Source organism: Dipteris shenzhenensis, chromosome 7 (genome assembly GCF_047967505.1).
Source record: "Dipteris shenzhenensis isolate YYH24624 ecotype China chromosome 7, Dip_SZ_1.0, whole genome shotgun sequence".
In the NCBI taxonomy this organism is placed as follows: domain Eukaryota; kingdom Viridiplantae; phylum Streptophyta; class Polypodiopsida; order Gleicheniales; family Dipteridaceae; genus Dipteris; species Dipteris shenzhenensis.
This window is the reverse complement of record NC_141602.1, coordinates 53,478,338-53,499,204: the sequence shown is the minus strand read 5'-3', so window position 1 is coordinate 53,499,204 and position 20,867 is coordinate 53,478,338. Positions and strand designations below refer to the sequence as shown.

At 41.3% G+C, this 20,867-nt stretch overlaps 1 protein-coding gene across 1 annotated transcript in view; it reads left to right on the top strand.

Moving 5' to 3' along the window:
• The first annotated feature begins 6,469 nt into the window (after positions 1 to 6,469).
• LOC147900497 (pre-mRNA-processing factor 19-like) overlaps positions 6,470 to 20,867 on the top strand; it is an 82,796-nt gene continuing 68,398 nt past the window's right edge. Inside the window, exons 1-8 of the mRNA XM_087376982.1 lie at positions 6,470 to 6,713; positions 6,855 to 6,940; positions 7,036 to 7,107; positions 7,185 to 7,247; positions 15,619 to 15,705; positions 16,498 to 16,639; positions 16,757 to 16,884; positions 16,969 to 17,085. Of these exons, the coding sequence (XP_087233108.1) occupies positions 6,701 to 6,713; positions 6,855 to 6,940; positions 7,036 to 7,107; positions 7,185 to 7,247; positions 15,619 to 15,705; positions 16,498 to 16,639; positions 16,757 to 16,884; positions 16,969 to 17,085 (708 nt within the window). The 5' untranslated portion in view covers positions 6,470 to 6,700. The remainder of the gene's footprint in view (positions 6,714 to 6,854; positions 6,941 to 7,035; positions 7,108 to 7,184; positions 7,248 to 15,618; positions 15,706 to 16,497; positions 16,640 to 16,756; positions 16,885 to 16,968; positions 17,086 to 20,867) is intronic.

Genomic DNA, 20,867 nt, shown 5'->3' with positions numbered 1-20,867 from the left:
GATGAGGTAGGTGTAGTAGTGAAGAGAGCTTTAACCCATGAGCAACTAAAGATAAATGGGAAAAAATTACTATGTGCTATAGATGTTGTGGCCTTCTTGAGAGATAACTTGTCCCGTGGTGTGAAATCTAGCCATACCTCAAAAGGGAGGGACGTGGAAAAGATGCTTTGGGAGATCAAAGATGGCGAGGTTTGTAGAGACAATAAATGGGACTATAAAGCCATTCAAAAGACTCATTCCTTACACAATGTTCGAGGGTTTTCAAAAGAGGATGGTAAGGCATTAAGAGTAAGAAGCCTATCACGCTATTGCAATGCTTGTATATAAGGTAACTACAACACATGAATCAACAAATCATGTGTGAAGCCATGGATCTATCACACAATCATACACATTCTAGATGAAAGCGAGGATGACAAAGTAGAAGAGATCACTATATACGATGAACCTTCTGACAACCTGAGTAATGCTCTTTGCATGGATGGCAATTTTGATGTGAATGCAAAGCTAGGAAATGAAGAAGGTGTTTAAAATGCACTAGAGTAAAAAGTCAAATCATTAACAAAACTAAAGACGGATGGGGTGGCACTATTGTAGCAAATTCCCATGTGGTCAAGGGATTGTACTATGAAAAAATTGGTGACTATAGTTATCACCTTCTCATACATAAACATGAGGTCCTAGTGTACTCACATCTAGTACAAAGCATCACAATTCCTATGCAGATTATGGATAGTGATGCAGAAATAAATACAAAATGTCTTAAAAAATGCATGAGGATGTCATGGATAGCATGCCATTTGAGATGTAAACCCAATAATTAAAACTTTTCTGCATGGCCACTTGCCCCTTCTCCCATCCCTCTCTCCACATTACCCCATAATTCTCACAAAGTATTTCTTACAAAGGGTGTCATTTCATATTTAAAAACCTAAAATATGATGTCACTTTCAAATCTTTTATATGAACATGCTCTCTCTTTGATGGAGCATACATTTCACCTCCTCCATCTGCATAGTTGCTTTTTTGGATTCTTCCATTGCTTTCGTCAGCATTGCCTTTTTGTTAGTAAGTAGCAACTAAATTTTTTATATTTTCATGTGCTAATGTGTAGATCAGAATACATCAACATTGCCTTGATGTTTTGCCACTCCACCTAAGCTACAAGGAAAAAAAAATTAAAGATAAATTTATGTGGAGTATTAGTGCATGAATTTAAGAATTTTTTTAGACATGTAGATTGATTCCTTACATCCACATGATAGCAATAAAGCTATAACATCCATTATGTAGGCAATTCATAGTGTACATGCAGCAAAAGGTCACCTACCACCAATTTTGAGAATATAGACAGATAATTGCTCATGAGAGAATAAGAATGTATTCAAGTTCTCATTTTAAACAATGCTAGTTTCTCATTGAATCTTCAATGAGATTTAAGTTGGATTTTTGTATGTCGGACATATACATGAGGATACCAATCAGGTTATTGGCGTAGTCTCAAGAGAGTTGAAAAACAAGGATGTGGACACAATATATGACTTTATAAGGACATTTGGGAGACAAATTGGTGGCTATAAAGAAAGTATAGTATACAATAAGCTCAAAAGAAGGTATGATTGGAGAAGCTTTATCTGACCTTTCCTACAAAAGGGTGGTGATGCCCTGAAAGATCATAGCTATCCACATTACTTTTGTTTTTTTAAAAGATGAAAAACCTATAATGTAATGTCAATACTATTCCCTTGACACAAAATGGGAACCTAAAGATCCTTACAGTCTCTTAACTTCAATCTTAAGAAAGGAATTGCATCCAAAATGGGCTTCTATACAAGAATCCACAAATAAATATCAATGTGAATAGATGGCTTAAAATCTTTTCTTGAGTGCAAATGAGAAATGATGGTGAAATACCCTTGTTGGTAGCAACACAATGCATTGGTAGTTGAAAAGACACACGGATTGATAGAATAACTTGAGGAAGAATGCACTTTGTTTTGGCCAGACGTTAGTAACAACTTATGCCTAGCTCAAAACTTTATAAATGAGTTCGAATTGTGACTTCCACATCCATTTTGCGGACCATCTAGAGAAAAATGCCAAAAGTGAATATAGAAGATTGGTTTGTTGCATTAGGAAAAAAGGGAGCTCATTTTGGGACCCTGAGAGAAATTCACAATTTTTTCATTTTTCTTTTCTCTAAAACACTAAAATACGACATAACTCTGCTGACTTAGGTGCAGAATTCGATACTTCTGACATCATCGACACGTCCAAAGTGGGCCAAAACCCTCGGAATGACATTTGAAACACTAAAAATGGGCACCTAGAGGTGCCAACCTATCAAATTGCCTTCTTTACTACAGTTTTTTTGGGGCCTTTTTGCCCTTTTTTGCGCCTCCGGGTGCCCGTTTTCAATGTTTCAAAATGTTGTTCCGAGGGTTTTGGTCTGCTTTGAACGTGCCGGTGATGTCAGAGGTATCACATTCTGCACCGTGCATCTATATAATAAAGTAACTCACGTATCCTCATTGAATGCAAACTTGACAATATTTCTTTTTTTCTTCCTTTTTTGTATTTTTTCAACATTACGTTGGCCCTCCTTTGATTGGTGGAGGGCTAGTTTCCTTCTAGGCTAAAAGGCCCCAAAATGAGTTTCCTTTTTTCTAATGTTAGCCATTAGATGATGAAAATGAGAATGTGAAGTTTTGGGTTGCAAAAGTAATGGACATGAGTAGGGATGATCATGGAAGAGCTATAAATTTACATCAGTATGGTTTGATCCAAGAGCGAGGAAGAAGAATATGGATAACAACATGTTGTATACTAATTGTATAAAAAAAGAATGGATCCCAAACCATGAACTGGTTTTAGAGCAATCCATAGAAGTTGGCTTGGAAATCAAGGACAAAGAAAAGCAAGAAGCACATGAATCAATATTCTGTACAAGATAAAATAAGAATAGATTCAACTATTTTGCATATACATTTATAAGGATGCTCACTAAGGAGGTGGTAGAAGGAGACAATGCAAATAAAGAATTACCATGATTTATAGCTCTGTATTGAAGTCTTGTGTATGGCAATACAATGAAGGTAGCAAGTGGTTGAACCATGCCCTTCAATGCTTTCTGCACCAACACCCTAGGGCATGCATTCTCGGCATTCATCAGCTTGTCTACTTTGTCTCAAAATTGGCGGGTCATGAGCTTTGCTCAATTGACTCACCCTTTCACCCGCATGCCCTTCAATGCTTTCAGCACCAACACCCTAGAGCATGCATGTGCCAAGGTCTTCAACCGAAATCAAAGAAATTATTGCCCACTAAATCATTTGCCTTGCTCTTTACATATCCCTATCCTAGGACTCCATGTTTTTTATGAACAAATTATCATGTATAGCCTCACATAGCTCCAGGGATTTGTTATCATTTCCATACTATTTTGAAGGGTAGGGGCAACTTTAGCCTTCTTGGTCATGATCTACTTTTCCTTTGCCCAAAATATTTTTGCTACTTATTCACATGTGTTGCTGGCTTCTAGGGCGACATCTTTGTCAAAGGTAACATTCCACAGGAGTTTGTGGAAGTCTTAAAGTTTCATGAGATGTAGCTAGTTGATGACTACCAAAGCCCATTGTTGTGTTGGGGGAGGATGGATTCCAAGTGCTTTGGTTAGTTAGCCTTCATCTTCTTTATTGTGAGTGCAATCTTTTGGTAAATGTGCCCCTCTACTTTAAGTAATAATTCAATCAACATATCATATAAGGAACATAATTTGGCTATCACTAAGTCAACTCCCTATCCAGACGCCTATAATTGTAGTTGTAGCATCAACGTAGAGAGATAGCTGTCATTATGACTCTTGGTGCGAAGAACAGCTCCTTCTATGTGGAGGAAGCTATTGACGTTAATGAAACTTGAAAATCTTGGTAAAAGCACTTCAGGAACAACCAACGTAATGGTTTCTTCTGCCTTGCAATCACTCAAATCACCTTTCAGAAGTTTTGGCTAGGGCCCCTTTGTAACATGGAAGGTGTCATATTTGACGGGGACTTTCCTCGCAAAAGCAAATCTGAGTATACAGTATGAAAGCTCACTTATTTGAAGGATAGGGAATGCCTCAACAAGTTGCAAGGGCTGGATATTCTCAATAATAGCTTCTGCAATAGAGGGCCTATCAAATTCAACCTTGCAAGTAGTTGACTCTGTAGTACATCTTTCATGTCCTGTAAGTATTCAAAGTGTTGATGCCAAGCAAGCAAATCTCCATGAAGATTAAGCTTAGATGGGCTACAAATAGCAAATGTTGACCTTTTATCATAGCATGCTTTTGTTTGAATGTAGTTGCAAACCTTATGGCTCTCTTATAGCCAAGGTACAATGCATCTCTACTTGCAATTCTCCTTTTCGAAGGGCTTTTTCTGAGGTGTTATGGGTGAATGAGAGAAGGAGAGTGTTTGTCTCATAGGGAGGAGAAGCTTTTCCACTTGTGGTAGATGACACATTCAATGACTTATGAGAATCTGCTACGCAGAATGTTTGAGTGTAAGTTCATGGAATTCGATAAGTGAGTTCAAGTTTGAGTTCAAAATTTCACAGCAATCCTTTCAAGTATTCATAAAGCAATTACCATATATTATGTCCATTGGTTGGACTTCGTCAAGGACTTCTACTTTCTTCTCTGCCATACAATCATGATCTCTCTTCTATTCCATAAATGCTAAACTGCAATGATTGGATGCGCATAGAGGAACTTGGCCTAGTTTATATCATAATGACTTTTTACTTTCTGCTATTCCATGAATTATGAGAAGACCACAAATTTCCTATCATCAATTTAATGATGCTCAACAGCACTCATCAGTGAATTAATAACTGCATCTTATGAAAAAATGATTGCAATAAAAAAAGGAATAGTTTACTACAAGCAGAATCTACTTTTAGAAAGCATTTCTACAAGCTTCAAGCAAAATCGCAAATGAAAGCTACACACTTTGAATTTGCATTTCCTTCCAAAGTGCACAGAAACACAGAGTGTCCAAAAGAGAAGAGTTCTGTCCTTTTGTCATCCATAATGCAAAGTTCATAATTAAGAGTAGGACTATTTACTTTCCTACAATGATGCTTTTCAAAAAGCATTTCTGAAAGACTGAAATGGTTCGAGAACTCCTTCAAAAAACAAAGGAATATATGAACAATGAACAGTTTAAGAAACCCTTTAGAATACCATGAAACATGTCGTTTTAAAATACTCTATCACAAACCAGAGCTACACAGAGACAACTGCAGATGGAGGAACAGAAGCTGCTAAACCTGCAGAAAAAGGTGCTAAGTATAAGCGCGAGAAGGAAGTAGCAGAGCTTCGTAAAGATTAGGAAAAGCTTATGCTTGTGCAAGTATTGAAATTTTATGCTTAGGCACTCGAAAATGGTACTACCATAGCTCCATAAAGACTAATCAAAGCGTTTCCAAAGATAGAGCCTTCGAATAACAACGTTCATTGGCAGGACACCCATATGCACTCGAATATAGAATAAAAATAGCACGTTCAATGAGCAAGCTCGTAGCCAGATGCAAGCAAACTGACAAACGAAACTCCCAAAGGTAATGACGAATACGAAAGACATCAAATGTGCAAACGATAAAAATCGATCTTCGTAATGAACTTCAGCCTTCCACAAGGCCGATTTAGAAGGTTTGGATTCAAGCCAATATACGAAAAGCACCAAAGGATCTTATGTGTGCATGCAAAGTCGTAGAGCATAGCAAATCGCGAATGCCCAATGCATGCATAGTCGGAGAGAGTAGGAAATACCAGACGCATATAGAGTCGCAAAGAGCACGAGATACTGGATGCATGTAGTGTCACAGAGCATAGGAAATACCCGATGCCCAATGCGTTTAGAGTCGCAGAGAGTAGGATATACTAGACGTCGAAGAAGAAGATAATATCTGTGCTTTCACAGTCGCACACCGTAGAAGATCACACAGGAGAAAGCTGCGAATAGAATCTGCTAATCTCTGCAAGGCAGAACATCAACCAAGACCTCACTGCCGCTACTTCGCAAAGAGCCAACATCTCCATAGAAGCTAGTTGCGATCAGTGAGACGACCACGATGAGGAGATTCAATCAAACCGTCAAAGAGCAATCGAAGAAGACTAAGCACGAAGATGGAGGAACAGTTTCGACCGCCACGCAGAGAAGAAGAGCTAGCGAATGCGAGGGGAGAGGAAAAGGCGGAGCGAAAGCCATAGTTCCACATGATAGAATAACCTACCCTAAAGAAAACCCTATTGTTACCTCCACATCCCGACCGTAACCATTATATGCCTAACTAGCCACTATCCTACCTTCCCCTCCTAAACATCATATGCCTAACTAGCCACTACCTAAGTTTTGCCCAAGATCCACCATGTATTAAAATCTCCAGAGTATCCCAACATCATAGCAAAACCCCCCCCATGGATAGAGAAAAAGAGAAATCGATAGCTTAGGCTTTCATGACAAAAAAAAAAAAAGAGAAAAAGAACTAAAGCCTTTTTACTTGACCTACTGGATGCTACAAACAGCAACAAATCAAATCCAAAGACGGTTGAGTTCTAAGTTTAGAGCTTACAAGCACCAATTCATCTCAGTTGCAGAGAACAAGCCCTTTTCTAGGTGAAGCTTCAGTTTGCCGGCTTGTCGAAGCATTCACCATGTTCTGTGCTAGTAAGTTACTCCCTTCTCCTTTCTCCTTCGACTATAGGATTTGCTCGGCAGCCGTCTTGGTATTTTCGACTTCCTTGCATTTACTGGCGTTTTTGATTGTGAATTGCTTCTGAATTCCATCCTTATGCTTATTTTCGGTAGTATCGGGTGCCACGCCCGAAGAGCCCGTCGTCTCCAGTCGCTCCGGCTTGCTGTTCGAAAGAAGGCTCATCGAGAAGCATCTTGCGGTGAGTCGACAACCTTGAGCTTCGAGACGGAAGTTTGTATCGTAAAGTAAGGTCTAATGATAGAGATGTGCTTGACTTTCCACACAAACCCGCAGGAATATGGCACTTGTCCGATCACGAGTGAAAGACTGTCCATGGACGAGCTCATTCCCGTCAAGACAAACAAGGTAACTGAGATTTGAGTAGTTGTCTATCTGGCGTGTCCTGCAGCGTGTTCTGAAGGATGCTTTTCTTTTGTTTTCAGGCCGTTAAGCCAAGACCGTTGCAAGCTGCCAGCATACCAGGGATGCTGGGTCTCTTCCAAAATGTAAGTTAGTAGTACCCATTCCTTAATGCAAGGACGGGAAAATCTACCGAACTCGATGTATGCAATATTAATATGAGAAATTTAAGCAGAGCTAATGGATATAGTATTGGCTTGAAATTTTGTGTTTGAGCATTATACGAAGTCCCCCAACTCTACCTAGTTGTCTTGAGGATCATTTATAAGAGTTCAAGTTCTCCGCAGGGGAATCCACGTCAGCTTTGATAGTAAACAAGTAAGAAAATGCTGGGCTTCTGCAGACATCATTTACCTGATGATGGGCTCAAAGATGTTTGTTAACTGGCTACGCCATGCAGTCTAGTGTTTAGTCTGCTTGAGATGTCAGCTGCACTTATTCTGGTCTTTATTTGGGCACTTCTTATTTGCTAATGTGTTGTGGGAAGTTCGTTACAAATCACAGCAGCTGTTGACACATAATTGTAGAGCCTATGCTTGCTTTTGTGAGTTCAAGTCTCCTTTGTGGTTTTGAAAACGATTACATCACATCAGAACTCCAACAAACTGTAGAATTTTTCATGTATACAGGAGATTAGCTTGGGGCATAAAGGAGTAGGTTGAGGATGGCATGCAGTCCTATTATTGTGGATGAGATAAGAGGTTGCGCACACTTCAGCATCGCTGTACATGTGCTGAAAGATATCCTAAGGCAAAATCTAAGAATAGGAGCCACTCAATTGATGCAACTTTTGGTCCTGACGTTTTTGTCATGGTACTCGATAGAAGTCACTTCCGATGATTCAGGATGGTATTCGATCATGCTATTGCCTATGAGATAAGGCATTGTGGAATCACGCATTCCTATGACCTGTGTAGAAATAATTTTTATACATAATAGGAAAAATCTAAGAAAGGGCCTACTGGATTGATGTAACTTTTGGTAGCAAGTGCTATCATGATGGAGACACGAGTGCTCAATTGAAGCCACTGTGGATCCTTGCAAGCTATGGACATCCCGAACAGATGCGTGTCAGAAAAATTGTACACATACAGTTTCAGGGAAAGGAAAACGTTGTTTTTCTTTATTATTTGGAGATTTATGGGACCAAGGTGGTACCAAACGTACGAGTCATGAGCTTGGAGTCGTGTATGGAATCAAGACCCAAACTTTAGAGTTCTAGCTGCTACGAGTGTGCCATTTGTTTGTTATTTTATTTTCTTGCTAAAGAAAGGTGGAAACTAAAAATCAGCGATTTTAATATTATATCATGTTGCAGCAACACTAGATAGAGTATCCCACTCTATGAGTCTTGAATATATAGTGATTGGTGAACAGTCAAAAGTTTCAGACTTCCAGAGTCATGAATCTAGAGCTTGCGAACTTGGATATCCCTTTGGTGTTTCTCTGTTTAGCGAGGAGGAGCGGGGAACCTAAGAAATTAATCATAGGGCAACATGTCAGAGGGGTGAATAAGTGGGCCTTTTACGTCAATCATTCCTCTGCAAAACTAGCCTTGCCCCTTGTGCGGGTTTATGAAGGGCCAAATACTCTATCTTGTTACTTCCTACCCATCTTATGGTCTTCCTAATCTGATTGTTAATGAGAAACTTAGGTATTTTTGTAATAGCATTTCATCAATTAAAAATAGATCTTTTGCTGTTTGTGGTTGTCTAAGATTACGAGCAAGGATGTTAGCCTATTTCCACACTATTAGAAGAGTAGATAGCCTTAGTCTGGTATAGTTTGCCTAGGGGCTGAGCTGTACATATTTTATTATTGGGCTTTGGGAGGCTTCCACGTGTTTATCGTGGGCAAGGAGCTGATCCCATTGAAAATGATGTCATTAGCATCCACTTCTATAATTGCCTTGTAGTATGTATCATAGCTATATTCTCAGTAATATCTTTAGTGTAGGTTTCCCATTTGGACTTCTAGCCTTTTTCATGGCTGAGTCAACCTTCACCCGTGGAGTGCTGACAGAAACTCAGTATGAAGACCTTGTATAAACGGAAGCTCAAGTATGTGTGGGTGGGTGGATTTGTATATGTGAGAGAAAATATTTATACTATGGTCTACACCCACAGTTGGGTGTGATGACGTTGGTGGGGATGTCATAGTACTATGTGTGATGGGGTTCATGGTTTTCAATCTTGTCTCAGTCATGAGATTAAATTGCACTATGTGTTGCGTTTTTAAAGGCATGTTCCTGGATTCACCTAGACACAGCTATCACATTTGACATTATATTGGAATACAACTTCACAATTTTGTACCATTCCAAGGTCACTCTAGTGTGCACTATATTCATAGACTTCAAGAAAGCATTTGACACTGTAGCTTGCAAGAAACTATGAGAAAGAAAAGAAAGAAAGATCTATTAACGTCCGCGGGAGACCTCACGGGTCTATGGGACAAGGTACACAAAAAAAAGAGTTGTAAATACATCTGGGTATCCAGAGAGTTGAGGGAGTGCTCAAGGCAACTCAGCCCCAATTATTCAGATGCATAACTAGCTACTAATTCTATCTTAGACAAATGGCTTGAATAACATCAGTTTAAGACTGAGAGTCCTTGGGTTTAGATTTGAAATCACGAATCAAGGCTTGTCCATCACGATAGACTGCCCATTTTCCAGCTTTGCGTGCATCCTTCACTTTAGCAAGTTGAACATTTCTTTTTTTGAGCTGAGTTGGAGTGAGCTCCTCAGATATCCATATCTGTGTACCTTTCAGCTTGTTTGTCTGTCGGAGAATCTTGGTTCTTCCTGCCCTCTCTATGAAATAAACTTGTACTTGTGTTCCCTTCTGAGAGATACAACTGATGTCAGTTTCATCCCATTCTATCTGTGGTATCTCCTTCTTGAGACACGTGAGCTTTTCTTCTTCTGTGTATCCCTCAGTAAATACATCAACTTGACAGCCTCTGGCAGCCCCCCAATGCGCAATATTTTGCTATGTTTTCCTGCTCTTTTACCTCTGTGTAAAGATCTGCTCTGTTGATTTTGTTGTTGGCTATAATAGCCATCTCTCTCTTGGCTGAACTTACCTGAGTGATAATCATCTCTTCGACCGTGGAGACAAGTGTTGGTGCTGGTGGAGATGAGCTGCATTTTTGTAGAACTTCAGCAATGATCTCCTGCTTACCAATATTTTCCATCTCCTTCACTTTCTTCCCGAGAGCTGCTACCATAAGCCTAAGCTCTCTTCCTTCCTGCTGTAGATAGTAGATTTGCTCCTGTGGGTCTGATCCAATCCTTCGCTTAAAGTATAGTGCATACGGGCTGGGTGTCGCTGATGAGGCTGCAATATCAGAGTTCGAGGGCTTGTTGACTGGTGTGGTGGCGAACTGCTGCATCTTAGGGAAAGAGGGGGACTCCATAACGGTAGCCTGTGCAATCTATGGACCCCTTAGCTGAAGCTAACCTCTCAAACTGGCCCAGGGGATCAGCCCAGTTTGAGGTGTATTAGATCTATCCCCTTCTGCTCTGCTTTGGACGACTTGGACGAAAAAGCTGATCTGCTGCTGTACGGATGACAGCGGCGGCTGTACGACGAAGGCTGAAGGCGACTGTATGGTCTGTACGGGAGGTTGAGGGACTAGGAGACCAGAGGGAGAGGCGATGAGAGAGAGAGAGAGAGAGAGAGAGAGAGAGAGAGAGAGATTAACGTCCGCGGGAGGCGGGTCTATGGGACAAAGTACACAGAAAAGTGAACTCATACAAGCCTCAGTGGGCTGAAGCAAAGGGTAACTGCAGAGTGGGCCATATCAATCAATCTATCTAGGCGTTGGGATGAAACCGAAGCTTGGTACAGTGATGGCTCTCTGGTGGGCTGCAAAGATGTCTCGTATCTGCATCTGTCGAGCTGTTTCGCGCTGCGGTGGGGGACGCGGTCTCCTCGCTCTATGTCTAGAGTGACCCCTTGTCTTTGTCGGTCTCCCCTGAGGAAAGTTGTGATAGGTTGGACCTCAATAGAGTGTACTCTGGGGGCTCTCTGTCGCACATGTGGCCTCTGCGTCCCTCTCTCGATGGTACTGTGCCGGCTACTCATCCAGACTGCTCTCATATCGGCTAGCTCCTCCTCCTCCACTCCAATGTGTTCGGGGGCTGACTCAAATGTATAGAACTCTGTGACGTGTTGCTGTGCCCGGTCACCCTCTATGTCCTGTAGTGGTCTGACCATCCCTTGTTGCTCTCTGATGTGTCGTAGAAGCGTCTCCCTATGTTGTCGCATCTCCAACAGATAAAGCCCGATACAAACCTGGTCATGGAAATGGATTAGTCGTGACAAAGGACCGAAGCCACTCCCCTCTCCCCGAATCTCGTAGTAGGCTGGGCAAACACAAAGAAAATGCTCCTTTGTCTCAACCGCCCCCAGCGTACATAGTGTGCAGACCCGTTACTCTCTAGGTATACGCGTTGCTCTCCTTGCCTCGATCCTTAGCTGATGGGATGAAACCCGCATCTGACCTCCTCAGTGCATGGGAGACTCCTCTATCCTCGAGATATTGGGGTCTGATAATGAATCCCTCCTCTGATACTCTCAAGAAGTGGTCGCGATAAAACTGGGTCATGGTGGGGAGCTCCTGGTCCTCCCCCCAAGTTCGGGATGTGTGAAGTTGGAGGAGGTCTAACCGTATGATACGGTTGATCTCATCTTGCGGGATCAACTCAGGAGGTGCATCCATGCTGTACTGAAAGGGGGGAAGCCTGATCATCTGGATACCGTGCCTGGCAAGCCATGTAGATATGCGTGCATACCATGTGTCTGCCCCGCTCGCTGCGAGTCGTCTGGATGACTCTAGGGCCAACCTCGGAAGTCTCCAATGGGGTGAGTCTCAGACTCTGTGGATGAAAGTCACTGTCTGAAAGATGGCATCAACTTGGAGAGGTGTCATGCTGAACTCTGCCTGTACTATCTTATGTGGAATTGAGGGCTTACATCGGATTATCTTGGATCCCATCGTCACCTGTAGCCGCTCGAAGCTCCTCCAGTCTGTCCTCGTAAGATCTCACCCCCAGAAAGGTGCTGCATACATGACAGTCGGTCGCACTAGTGTGTTGAAAAGCCAGCTCTTTGTCGAAGATGGCATCAACTTGGAGAGGTGTCATGCTGAACTCTGCCTGTACTATCTTATGTGGAATTGAGGGCTTACATCGGATTATCTTGGATCCCATCGTCACCTGTAGCCGCTCGAAGCTCCTCCAGTCTGTCCTCGTAAGATCTCACCCCCAGAAAGGTGCTGCATACATGACAGTCGGTCGCACTAGTGTGTTGAAAAGCCAGCTCTTTGTCGGTGGATCCTGGAAGTGCGCCTGGAAACACTGCCGCCCTAGTCTAGCCAAAGCACTACGCCCTCGTGTGAGTCGTGCCTGGGCTGCATGTTTCATTGTGAAGATGGGTCCTGTGAAGAGAGAGAGAGAGAGAGAGAGAGAGAGAGAGAGAGAGAGAGAGATCTCTCTAACATGGCTTCATCCTCTCTTCTTTTATGCGAATGTCATGTTGATCTTATTATAACAGATTTTACTATCTATTTCATTGAGTCTGCTTCCTTGCATTGCGCCACGGTCATACTCGTTTATGGGATTTTGTTGATGCTAATTGTTTATGCTGAGAATATTGCAATTGTTTAAGCTCAAGCTTAAAGTTGCATGCGTTAACTTGTGCACTATAGTGCTGACTTTAGACAAGAACAATGAGTTTGATATGGATTCTTATACTTTTGCATGGGCGAGGAGCTTTCCTCCTTGAGCATTTGTTACGAAACAAGATTTTGCTAGTGGTAGGGCGAGTGTTACGACTTAAGTTAACCCTAGTTAGCTTGTACCTAACTTGGGTTGTGTCAAGGGAGGTGCAATGGTACTAGCAAGGGTGAGTAGCCCTCGAGGATAAGGATCGATTCATCGGAATCTTAAGGGGAGGTTACTGAAGCCACAAGGAGTGAGGCTATATTAGTGACTTTGACACACATTATTTGGCGATCGATCATTTTTGTGCTTGAACTCCTTAGTCTTAGCCTGTTTAGTTGGACTTCAGTACGACACCCTCAAGGTGTGTCTATGCTTTAAATGATTGCAGCCCAAGTTATGGGTCATGTGTATATTAATACTTTTTCTTTGCTCTATTTGACATAATCAACATTATCTGATCAATTATGGGCACACCAGGGTGTGGGTTGCTTGACAATTGTTCATCTCATACCTTTACCAAATGATTACTCGTATGTGATTGACCCACATGTACGCAGTTAACTAGGTTAAACACAGGTTAGGGACTTTATTGTTCCAAACACCGAGCTCTGGATGGAAGATTGTCAAGAGGAGATGAGTTTCCACTCGATAAATCTGACAAATATGGTGTAATTTTGAGAAAGACATGGTTTTATGATAAGCATAATGACCAACAAGTTATTTACAAGACCCATGTTTTCTGTATTATCTGTGAATTGGATATTAATGATTCTACATAGTTGCTTTTTGTAGTTACAAAAGAGAATAATAGGATGTACAAAATTTGGAGTATGACTGTCTTATTATTGGTTTAAAATGAGTTTTATTGTTGTATTGTTAATCAAATCAATCAATAATTTTGTTTTTTGTTGAGAACATTGTATTGTATAATTGTGAATTAGATAGCATTTCTTTGCAAAAACAATTATTACAACGTATTAAGTGTGACTACCAAGACATAGTATGGTCCACCACTGCATGGTAGTGTGTACCATGGTATTGATTTACTTTCGAGGAGTCAACCTGTCTTTCGACAATCGTATTGGATTAGCTACTTAGAGAAAGACAATGTTGTGTGGGAGTATCTAAATTTGGATTATATTCAGCCTTGTGAGATTTGATTTCGTAGCTAGATCTAATTTGAATAGACTTCATTATTCTGGAGAAGATTCATCTAGGTATATGCTTCTGCCGTATTAGCGGACATGCAAATTTCACCTTGTGAAGTTTTGGTCCAAGTTGCGGCCTACTGGTATTGCGATAATTCTTTCTATCTTAAATGGTGTGTTGCCCTATCAGCTAGATTTAGATGCTCGTTTGGGAGAGACTAAAATGAAATCGTTTAGACTTCACAAGCAGTTGTAGCTTGAATGAAGAGATTTGGACTACTTTTTGATTAGCCTTCTCCTTTAGTGCTAGCCTTCGTCATGGCTGAGTTTGCCCTTCACCTCCGGAGTGCCGACAGAAACTCAGTACGAAGACTTTATATAAATGGATGCTCAAGTATGTGTGGATTTGTATGTGTGAGAGCATACTTTTATACTATGGTCTACACCCACTGTTGGGCGCTGATGACGTCAGTGGGGATGTCATAGTTGCTAGTCCCTGCTATGCGTGATGGAGTTTATGGTTTTCAATCTTATGAGTGACTATCGTGAGATTGAAACTGCACTATGTTGTGTTTTTAGGGGATGAGTTTGGGAATGTTCCTGGATTTATCTAGGTATAAAAAGGTTCTATGAGATGGATTTGATTTCGTAGCTAGATCTAATTTCGTAGCCAGTCGATATTGGTGAGTATAGATTATACTATATAAGATCCTCAATAAATTGAGACGTCTTAGGAGCAAACATTTTCTTGAATCCTTTCTTGGTTTTCCTATTGAGCATATAGAAGGACAATTTGCTAACTCATACAGAAATTTTGAAGGCAGCTAGGCCCCGTGAACTTTTTTGGATGAGACCATTATGTACCATCTTGAGGAATTGAGCGCATCACAAGAGTAAAAAGGCTGGTCAAATGAATCCTATGGTTTGGGGAACAAATCAAGTGTGGAAGTTGAAAGTGATCTATGTTATTTCTCCCTGTTCCCTAACAATGAAAATAGAAATGTTGCGTCTACTTCTAGATCGATGCATCATGTTTCTTGTGATTCTTCTTACTCCTGAAACTGAAGAATAGAGACTATAAGACAAACGAGATTATAGTTCTTGGATTGACTTATGTTTTTGGGATAAAATCTGTTAAGGTATTTGAAAGATATAATGTTAAGGTTCATTTTAAACTTCTACATACGGTTAGAAAACTTCTCTTCAATTAGCATTTCGTTCAATTGGAAGTGCTGTTTCTAAAATCTCAAGTTCTTGGCGCTTAAAAGTGCTCCGATCTTTAAAAGAAATTCCATAACACTATGGCATATTCCTTTTTATCTTCAAACAGGTTATAGTTTTAAGCAATAGTACATGGGACTTAGTTCATTAGTATTTGGTGGTGGGAAAGCTCATTAGTATTACATTTTAAAGCAATAGTACATGGGACTTAGCTCATTAGTATTGTGGGAAAGTTGAATAAGTTTTTACATGTTTCTGAAACTAATGTACAAGTCCAGTGCTTGTTGAGTATTCCATTTTATATCTTCAGCTTGTTTTTTTGCCTTTGTATGAAAACTAACCATGTTTTCTATGCAGGAATGGGATGCTGTGGTATTGTCAAATTATGCTTTAGAGCAACAATTGCACACTGCTCGACAGGAGCTTAGCCATGCATTATATCAGGTAAATATGCACTGAAAGTGGGACAATATTTCTGAAAACAAGTAAAATTATCTTACAAGCTGTTATAGCTTAGATGAAATGCAGACGAATTTAAAATTAGCCATCCAATTATGTGCTAGAATTTGGTGTGACGTCAGCTCCGGTGTCCTTACAGAAACTCCTGAAATAGATGTTCAAACTTGTGTACATGTGTGGTTGACTATCACACTTTACAGCATAAGTGTGGGCATACATATTCTTGTGTGTGTGTGTGTGTGCGCGCGTGCATGTACACACCAACACACACACACGGACATACTTATGTGTATCTTAAACATTATAACTTCAGATGAGGAAAGCTCTCATGTATTCTTGAGTTATTATCGTGGAGGCTATGCAGTCATGCTTCAAATTTTTGTGGTATTACACAGGCTCACAAATGCAGGGTTTGGTTGGTAGTAATGTCTTTTAAATTGACAACAATATGTTTCATATAGACTTGCTAAGTGTTTAAAATTACCCAAACTGTGATAACCTGCTCTGATTGCTCTCTGGATTGCTTTTAAGTGTTCAGGTCCTTGTATTTGCCTATTATCCTTTGTCAACGAAAGCTATTTTTTCCCTTTGAGTGGGCCACAAATAAAATCTATGGCATTGTATTTTGCATCATTTTTGTGTGCGGATGTAGTCATTTTGCCTTTTCACATCTTTGATGGCAGACATAAAATATTGTTGTGAGAGAAAATTTGGGAGCAGCAATCTGTATTTCATGGGTTTTGGCATGGACAAAAATAAACTTATAGTTCCCGCCAGCATGATGCTGCCTGCAGGGTTATTGCAAGATTAAAAAAGGAAAGGGATGAGGCACATGCTATGCTTGCGCAGACAGAGAGGCAATTACCAGCTTTACCAGCTCCTGTGCCAAGTGCACCATTATTGAGCAATGGAAAACGAGGTTTGATGGATTTGCGCTGTGACTTGTGAGCCCTAAGCTGCATAGGAGTCTGTGTGATCTTGAAGTTCGTTTTCTGTTTTAAGATGAACTCAATACTATAATACTTTGGTTTTTAAGCTGCCCCGGAGGATGAGCAAGAGCCTGTTGCATCTGGCAAGAAGCCACGCCAGGGAATCACTCCTGAGATTATTAAGGAACTAACTGATTGCAATACAAGGTTGTCTGGACAACGAAAGAGGCGCCAGGTTTGTTTAAGAGATTTATAGTATTATATTCTCTCTATCCTTTTGGTTAGAGCTCAAGGATAATCTCTTCTATTTGTGAATTAGATATCTCATGAACTTGCTCCTCTTGAAGCTGTGGAGAGCTATACACAACTTTCAAGTCATCCTCTTCATAAAACAAGCAAACCTGGCATATTGTCAGTGGATGTTCATCCTACCAAGGTGTGTTGTGCTTTTCTTAGTTTTTGCATCAGACAGTGTCAGTAGCTTTTGTATGTAATAGGATTCCAAGTTTCAAACTGTAGGAGTTTCGATATTGAATTCTAATGCTTGCTTTGTGTACTTGTCGTGGTTTGCATCTCTTCAAGTAGAATCTTCTTCATGTAATAAGATTTGAGATCTCATTTGATATTATTGGAGCATTATTCAGCCTTCTAAGTTCCACTAAAACAGAACACAAGAATTGTAAGGACCTGTCATTATTGCCCCCCTGGCCGCCTCCGCTCCCCCGTGAGAAGAACTTTCTATTAATGCTTAAAAAACTAACCTTACAAATCTGTGAGGCACTGATCATGGGAAACAAAGAGAACTGTTGGTCAACCAGCCTGTTTTCAGAGAACGTAGCTCACTGCCTAGGGTTTTTATGAAACAGGGGCCAACAAACAGGGTAGGTTATTACACATCCAGCGAGTACCTCGCTTTTTGAATACATAAAAGACATCTGCATGCCAAGCCTTGCAGAAACACGCCCGTGTCTTAACAGTCACCCTAGATCTTGACTTCCCGTGCTCCCATATGGTGCGCAGGATGTGTCAGAGTTGTACTTATGCAGATTAAATTGCTTAATAAACTTAGAATTTCAAATAGCCATTACTTGGAAATTAACAATCACAAAGATATCATCCAAATTCCACACAGAGGATGGGGAAGAGGAGAGAAAAAGGAAAGACTAGCACCGGATGGGGTGCGAATGAGGTACACCTACTACTTGGATTTCTTCATTACAATGATGCACAGCTTTAATTATAATAGCAATGCATTATCCTCGGGCAGAACCCAAGAAGTCCTAGAACATTAATATTAATAGTCTAGTGTATACAATGATCTCCCCAATGAAAGAAAATGGGAGATGTGAACCCAAAGTAGAGGGAAACTGCTGAATAACAATAGAAAATAACCACTGGCAGCCCCGAGAGTAACCAGGTGAAGAGCCCGACATAAAAAATCAGGGCTGAGTACCGTGATCAAGGTATGAGGTGCATAAGGTACGAAACTCTAACTAGTCATGTTTTTTATATTTTATGTTTCCAAGTAGACTTAAGACAGATTCACAAGACATGTTGCTGTACTCATAGAAGACAACCATCATTGATCAGCCTGCATGATAGAAGTGTAAATTGCCTTGAGCCATGAGAACTGAGGCTAGAATCTAGAGAAGTTTAACACTCAGTAACTAGGAAACTGGCTGCAACTACGTGTCACAAAGCAAAGCAGTTGGTTTCCCAAACATGGAGATATTATTGCATAACATGAGACGTCGATCCTCGAGCTTCCTCATAAGATTTACATCACCATCCACCAATGTGGTAATGTACTTTGTCCAACCCTGCTCAAGCTCCTCACACAATGCCTTGCTCTCACTCCTCCATAGAAGATGCAATATAGGTGCGACCGCATGGATTGGCCTATGAAACCAATCCCAACGCTTGTTCCATATTTGCTTGATGTCTTGAACCCTATATAAGAGTTCAAAGGTTAAGGATGCAACACGAGCTTAGCAAGCATTGCAATTTGCCTATGGAAAATAAATATATTCAATCGAGAGCTGCAACTTGCAGTAAGAAATGATGATTGGTACTAGGTGGCGTGAACTTACCAGGCTGGCGGGCTGCATGCAGCAACCTGTATCTTGAAAGAACTATGTGGATGGGAGATGCATCCTGCGAGGGTTGATGAAGGGCTTGCTTGTACGGGCTGTATACCTTGTACCGTTCGAAGTGTACAACCTGTTTCATACAGACTCTGCTGTACGGACATGTATGGACTGGTTTGACGGGGCTGTATGACATGTACAGAAGCATGGAGCATGCAATCGACGATTGGATGGGTCGTACGGTGATTGTAGGCCATTCTATGGGCAATCCATAGGTGCCACTCATTCCTTGGTATGTGCCTTGTAGGCCTAGTTATAGTCAGTTAGGACTATTGGTATAGTTAGTACATGTACCACCTTGGTCAGTTAGGACACTTAAGTTGGGGCATTTAGCCCTAGGGTTTTGTTATGTTGGCTCCCTCTTGAGCCTCCACTCTCCGTTTTGCAGCAATTCATTATAGCATCTCGTTTTTCTTCTTCTCACCTCCAGTTTTGAGCTTCCATTGTAGCCAAGTAGGGTTTTGTTATGTTGGCTCCCTCTTGAGCCTCCACTCTCTGTTTTGCAGCAGTTCATTACAGCATCTTGTATTTCTCCTTCTCACCCCCATTTTTGAGCTTCCATTGTAGCCAATAGTGGTATCAAAGTGGGTCAGGGATCCATCCTCTAGTCATTTCCAGCTGGTCGGTTTCCTTCCACACGTGTGAGCATTCAGGGCTTCTCCAAGCATTTCTGTCGCCAGAAACCTCTTCCAGAAGCTGCTGCTGCATAGGTACCTCGATTTCGGTGCACCAAAACCCTTCTGCAGAACTGTAGGGAACGTTTTACTGCAGGCGGCTTAACATGTGTGAGCCGTACTGTCCGTACAGACTGTACGGCCACTGACAGCTGCATTTAATGCTGTATGGCGCATTTCGAGCTCATTTGAGGCGGTTTTGAAGGTTTACAGACTTGTTAGAGTTGCATCAATTGCTGTACAGACCTGTCAGGTCTGCATTTAATGCAGTACGGGTGCTGTAGGCTCATAATTACTGTACGGGACTGCTGTGCCAGCATTTATTGCTGTATGGGTCTTCTTCGGGGTTCGTGTCGACCATTTTGAAGTTTTTCCAGCACTTTGGAGCTGCCTCGTGAAGCGTGCAAGTGTTTTGAAGCTTTCTCATGCTGCGTATCGGAGTTTGAAGGCTTTCAGAGATTGTTGAAGCGATCCGGCGGTCTCTCTTTGAGCCCATTCCTTCTCTTTTGGCTTCTCTTTGCCTCAGGCTGCGAGCACCCCTCCATTAGATCACTCTCCCCTCATTTCCGAGTGCTCTCCTCCTTGTGGGAGCACTTTTTCTTACTGTAATTCTCATTTCCAGCCGTCTATTGGGATTCCTCATTGCCATTTGCTCTCATTTTCACCTCTGCTTCAAAGATGAATCTTTCTGCTCGCAGTCAGAGCCTTTTCATTGCTGTCCTTTTGGGCTACATCATTGGGTAAGCCGTTGTTGCATTGGTTCTTTCCAATTTCTGCTTCATTTGCATTTTGGAAAGGCCTCGTGTTGCCTTGGAAAGCCTTGTGTTGCCTTTTGGGGGTTTTTCTTGCAACAGGTACACCTTGGGACAATAGAGTCTCTTGCAGGAATAAGCTTTGAAGCTTGAGCAGAATTTTGTCACTTGATTTTGAGAGGTTGCCTTTCTCTCATTTGCTTTGCCAATCGGTGCATTTGTCTTCAATTTCAGCACCATGACTAGTAGCAAGGATGATTTGTTTGGGATGCTTGGGGCTGATGAGAAGCTTGATGGTACCAATTATCCCATGTGGTCATACATGATGGGACATGTTTTGGTTGCCAAGAATTTATGGCATGTTGTTTCAGGTTCTGAGGTCAGACCTACACGTAATGCCTTTCTGGTGTTGCACCTACTGCCTCTGGTTCTACTTCAGGTGATGGGTCTAATGCTTCTTCTAGAACACTTGCAACTCCTGTTACAGGTACTTTGCCTCCTACACAGGAGCAGATTCAGTGGGATGGTCGTGATGCCAAAGCACATGCCTTGATTGCTCTTTCATTGAAACGGGTTATTATCCCTCACATCCGGTCTTGCAAGACAACTAAGCAAGCACGGGATCAACTTGCATCTTTGTATCAG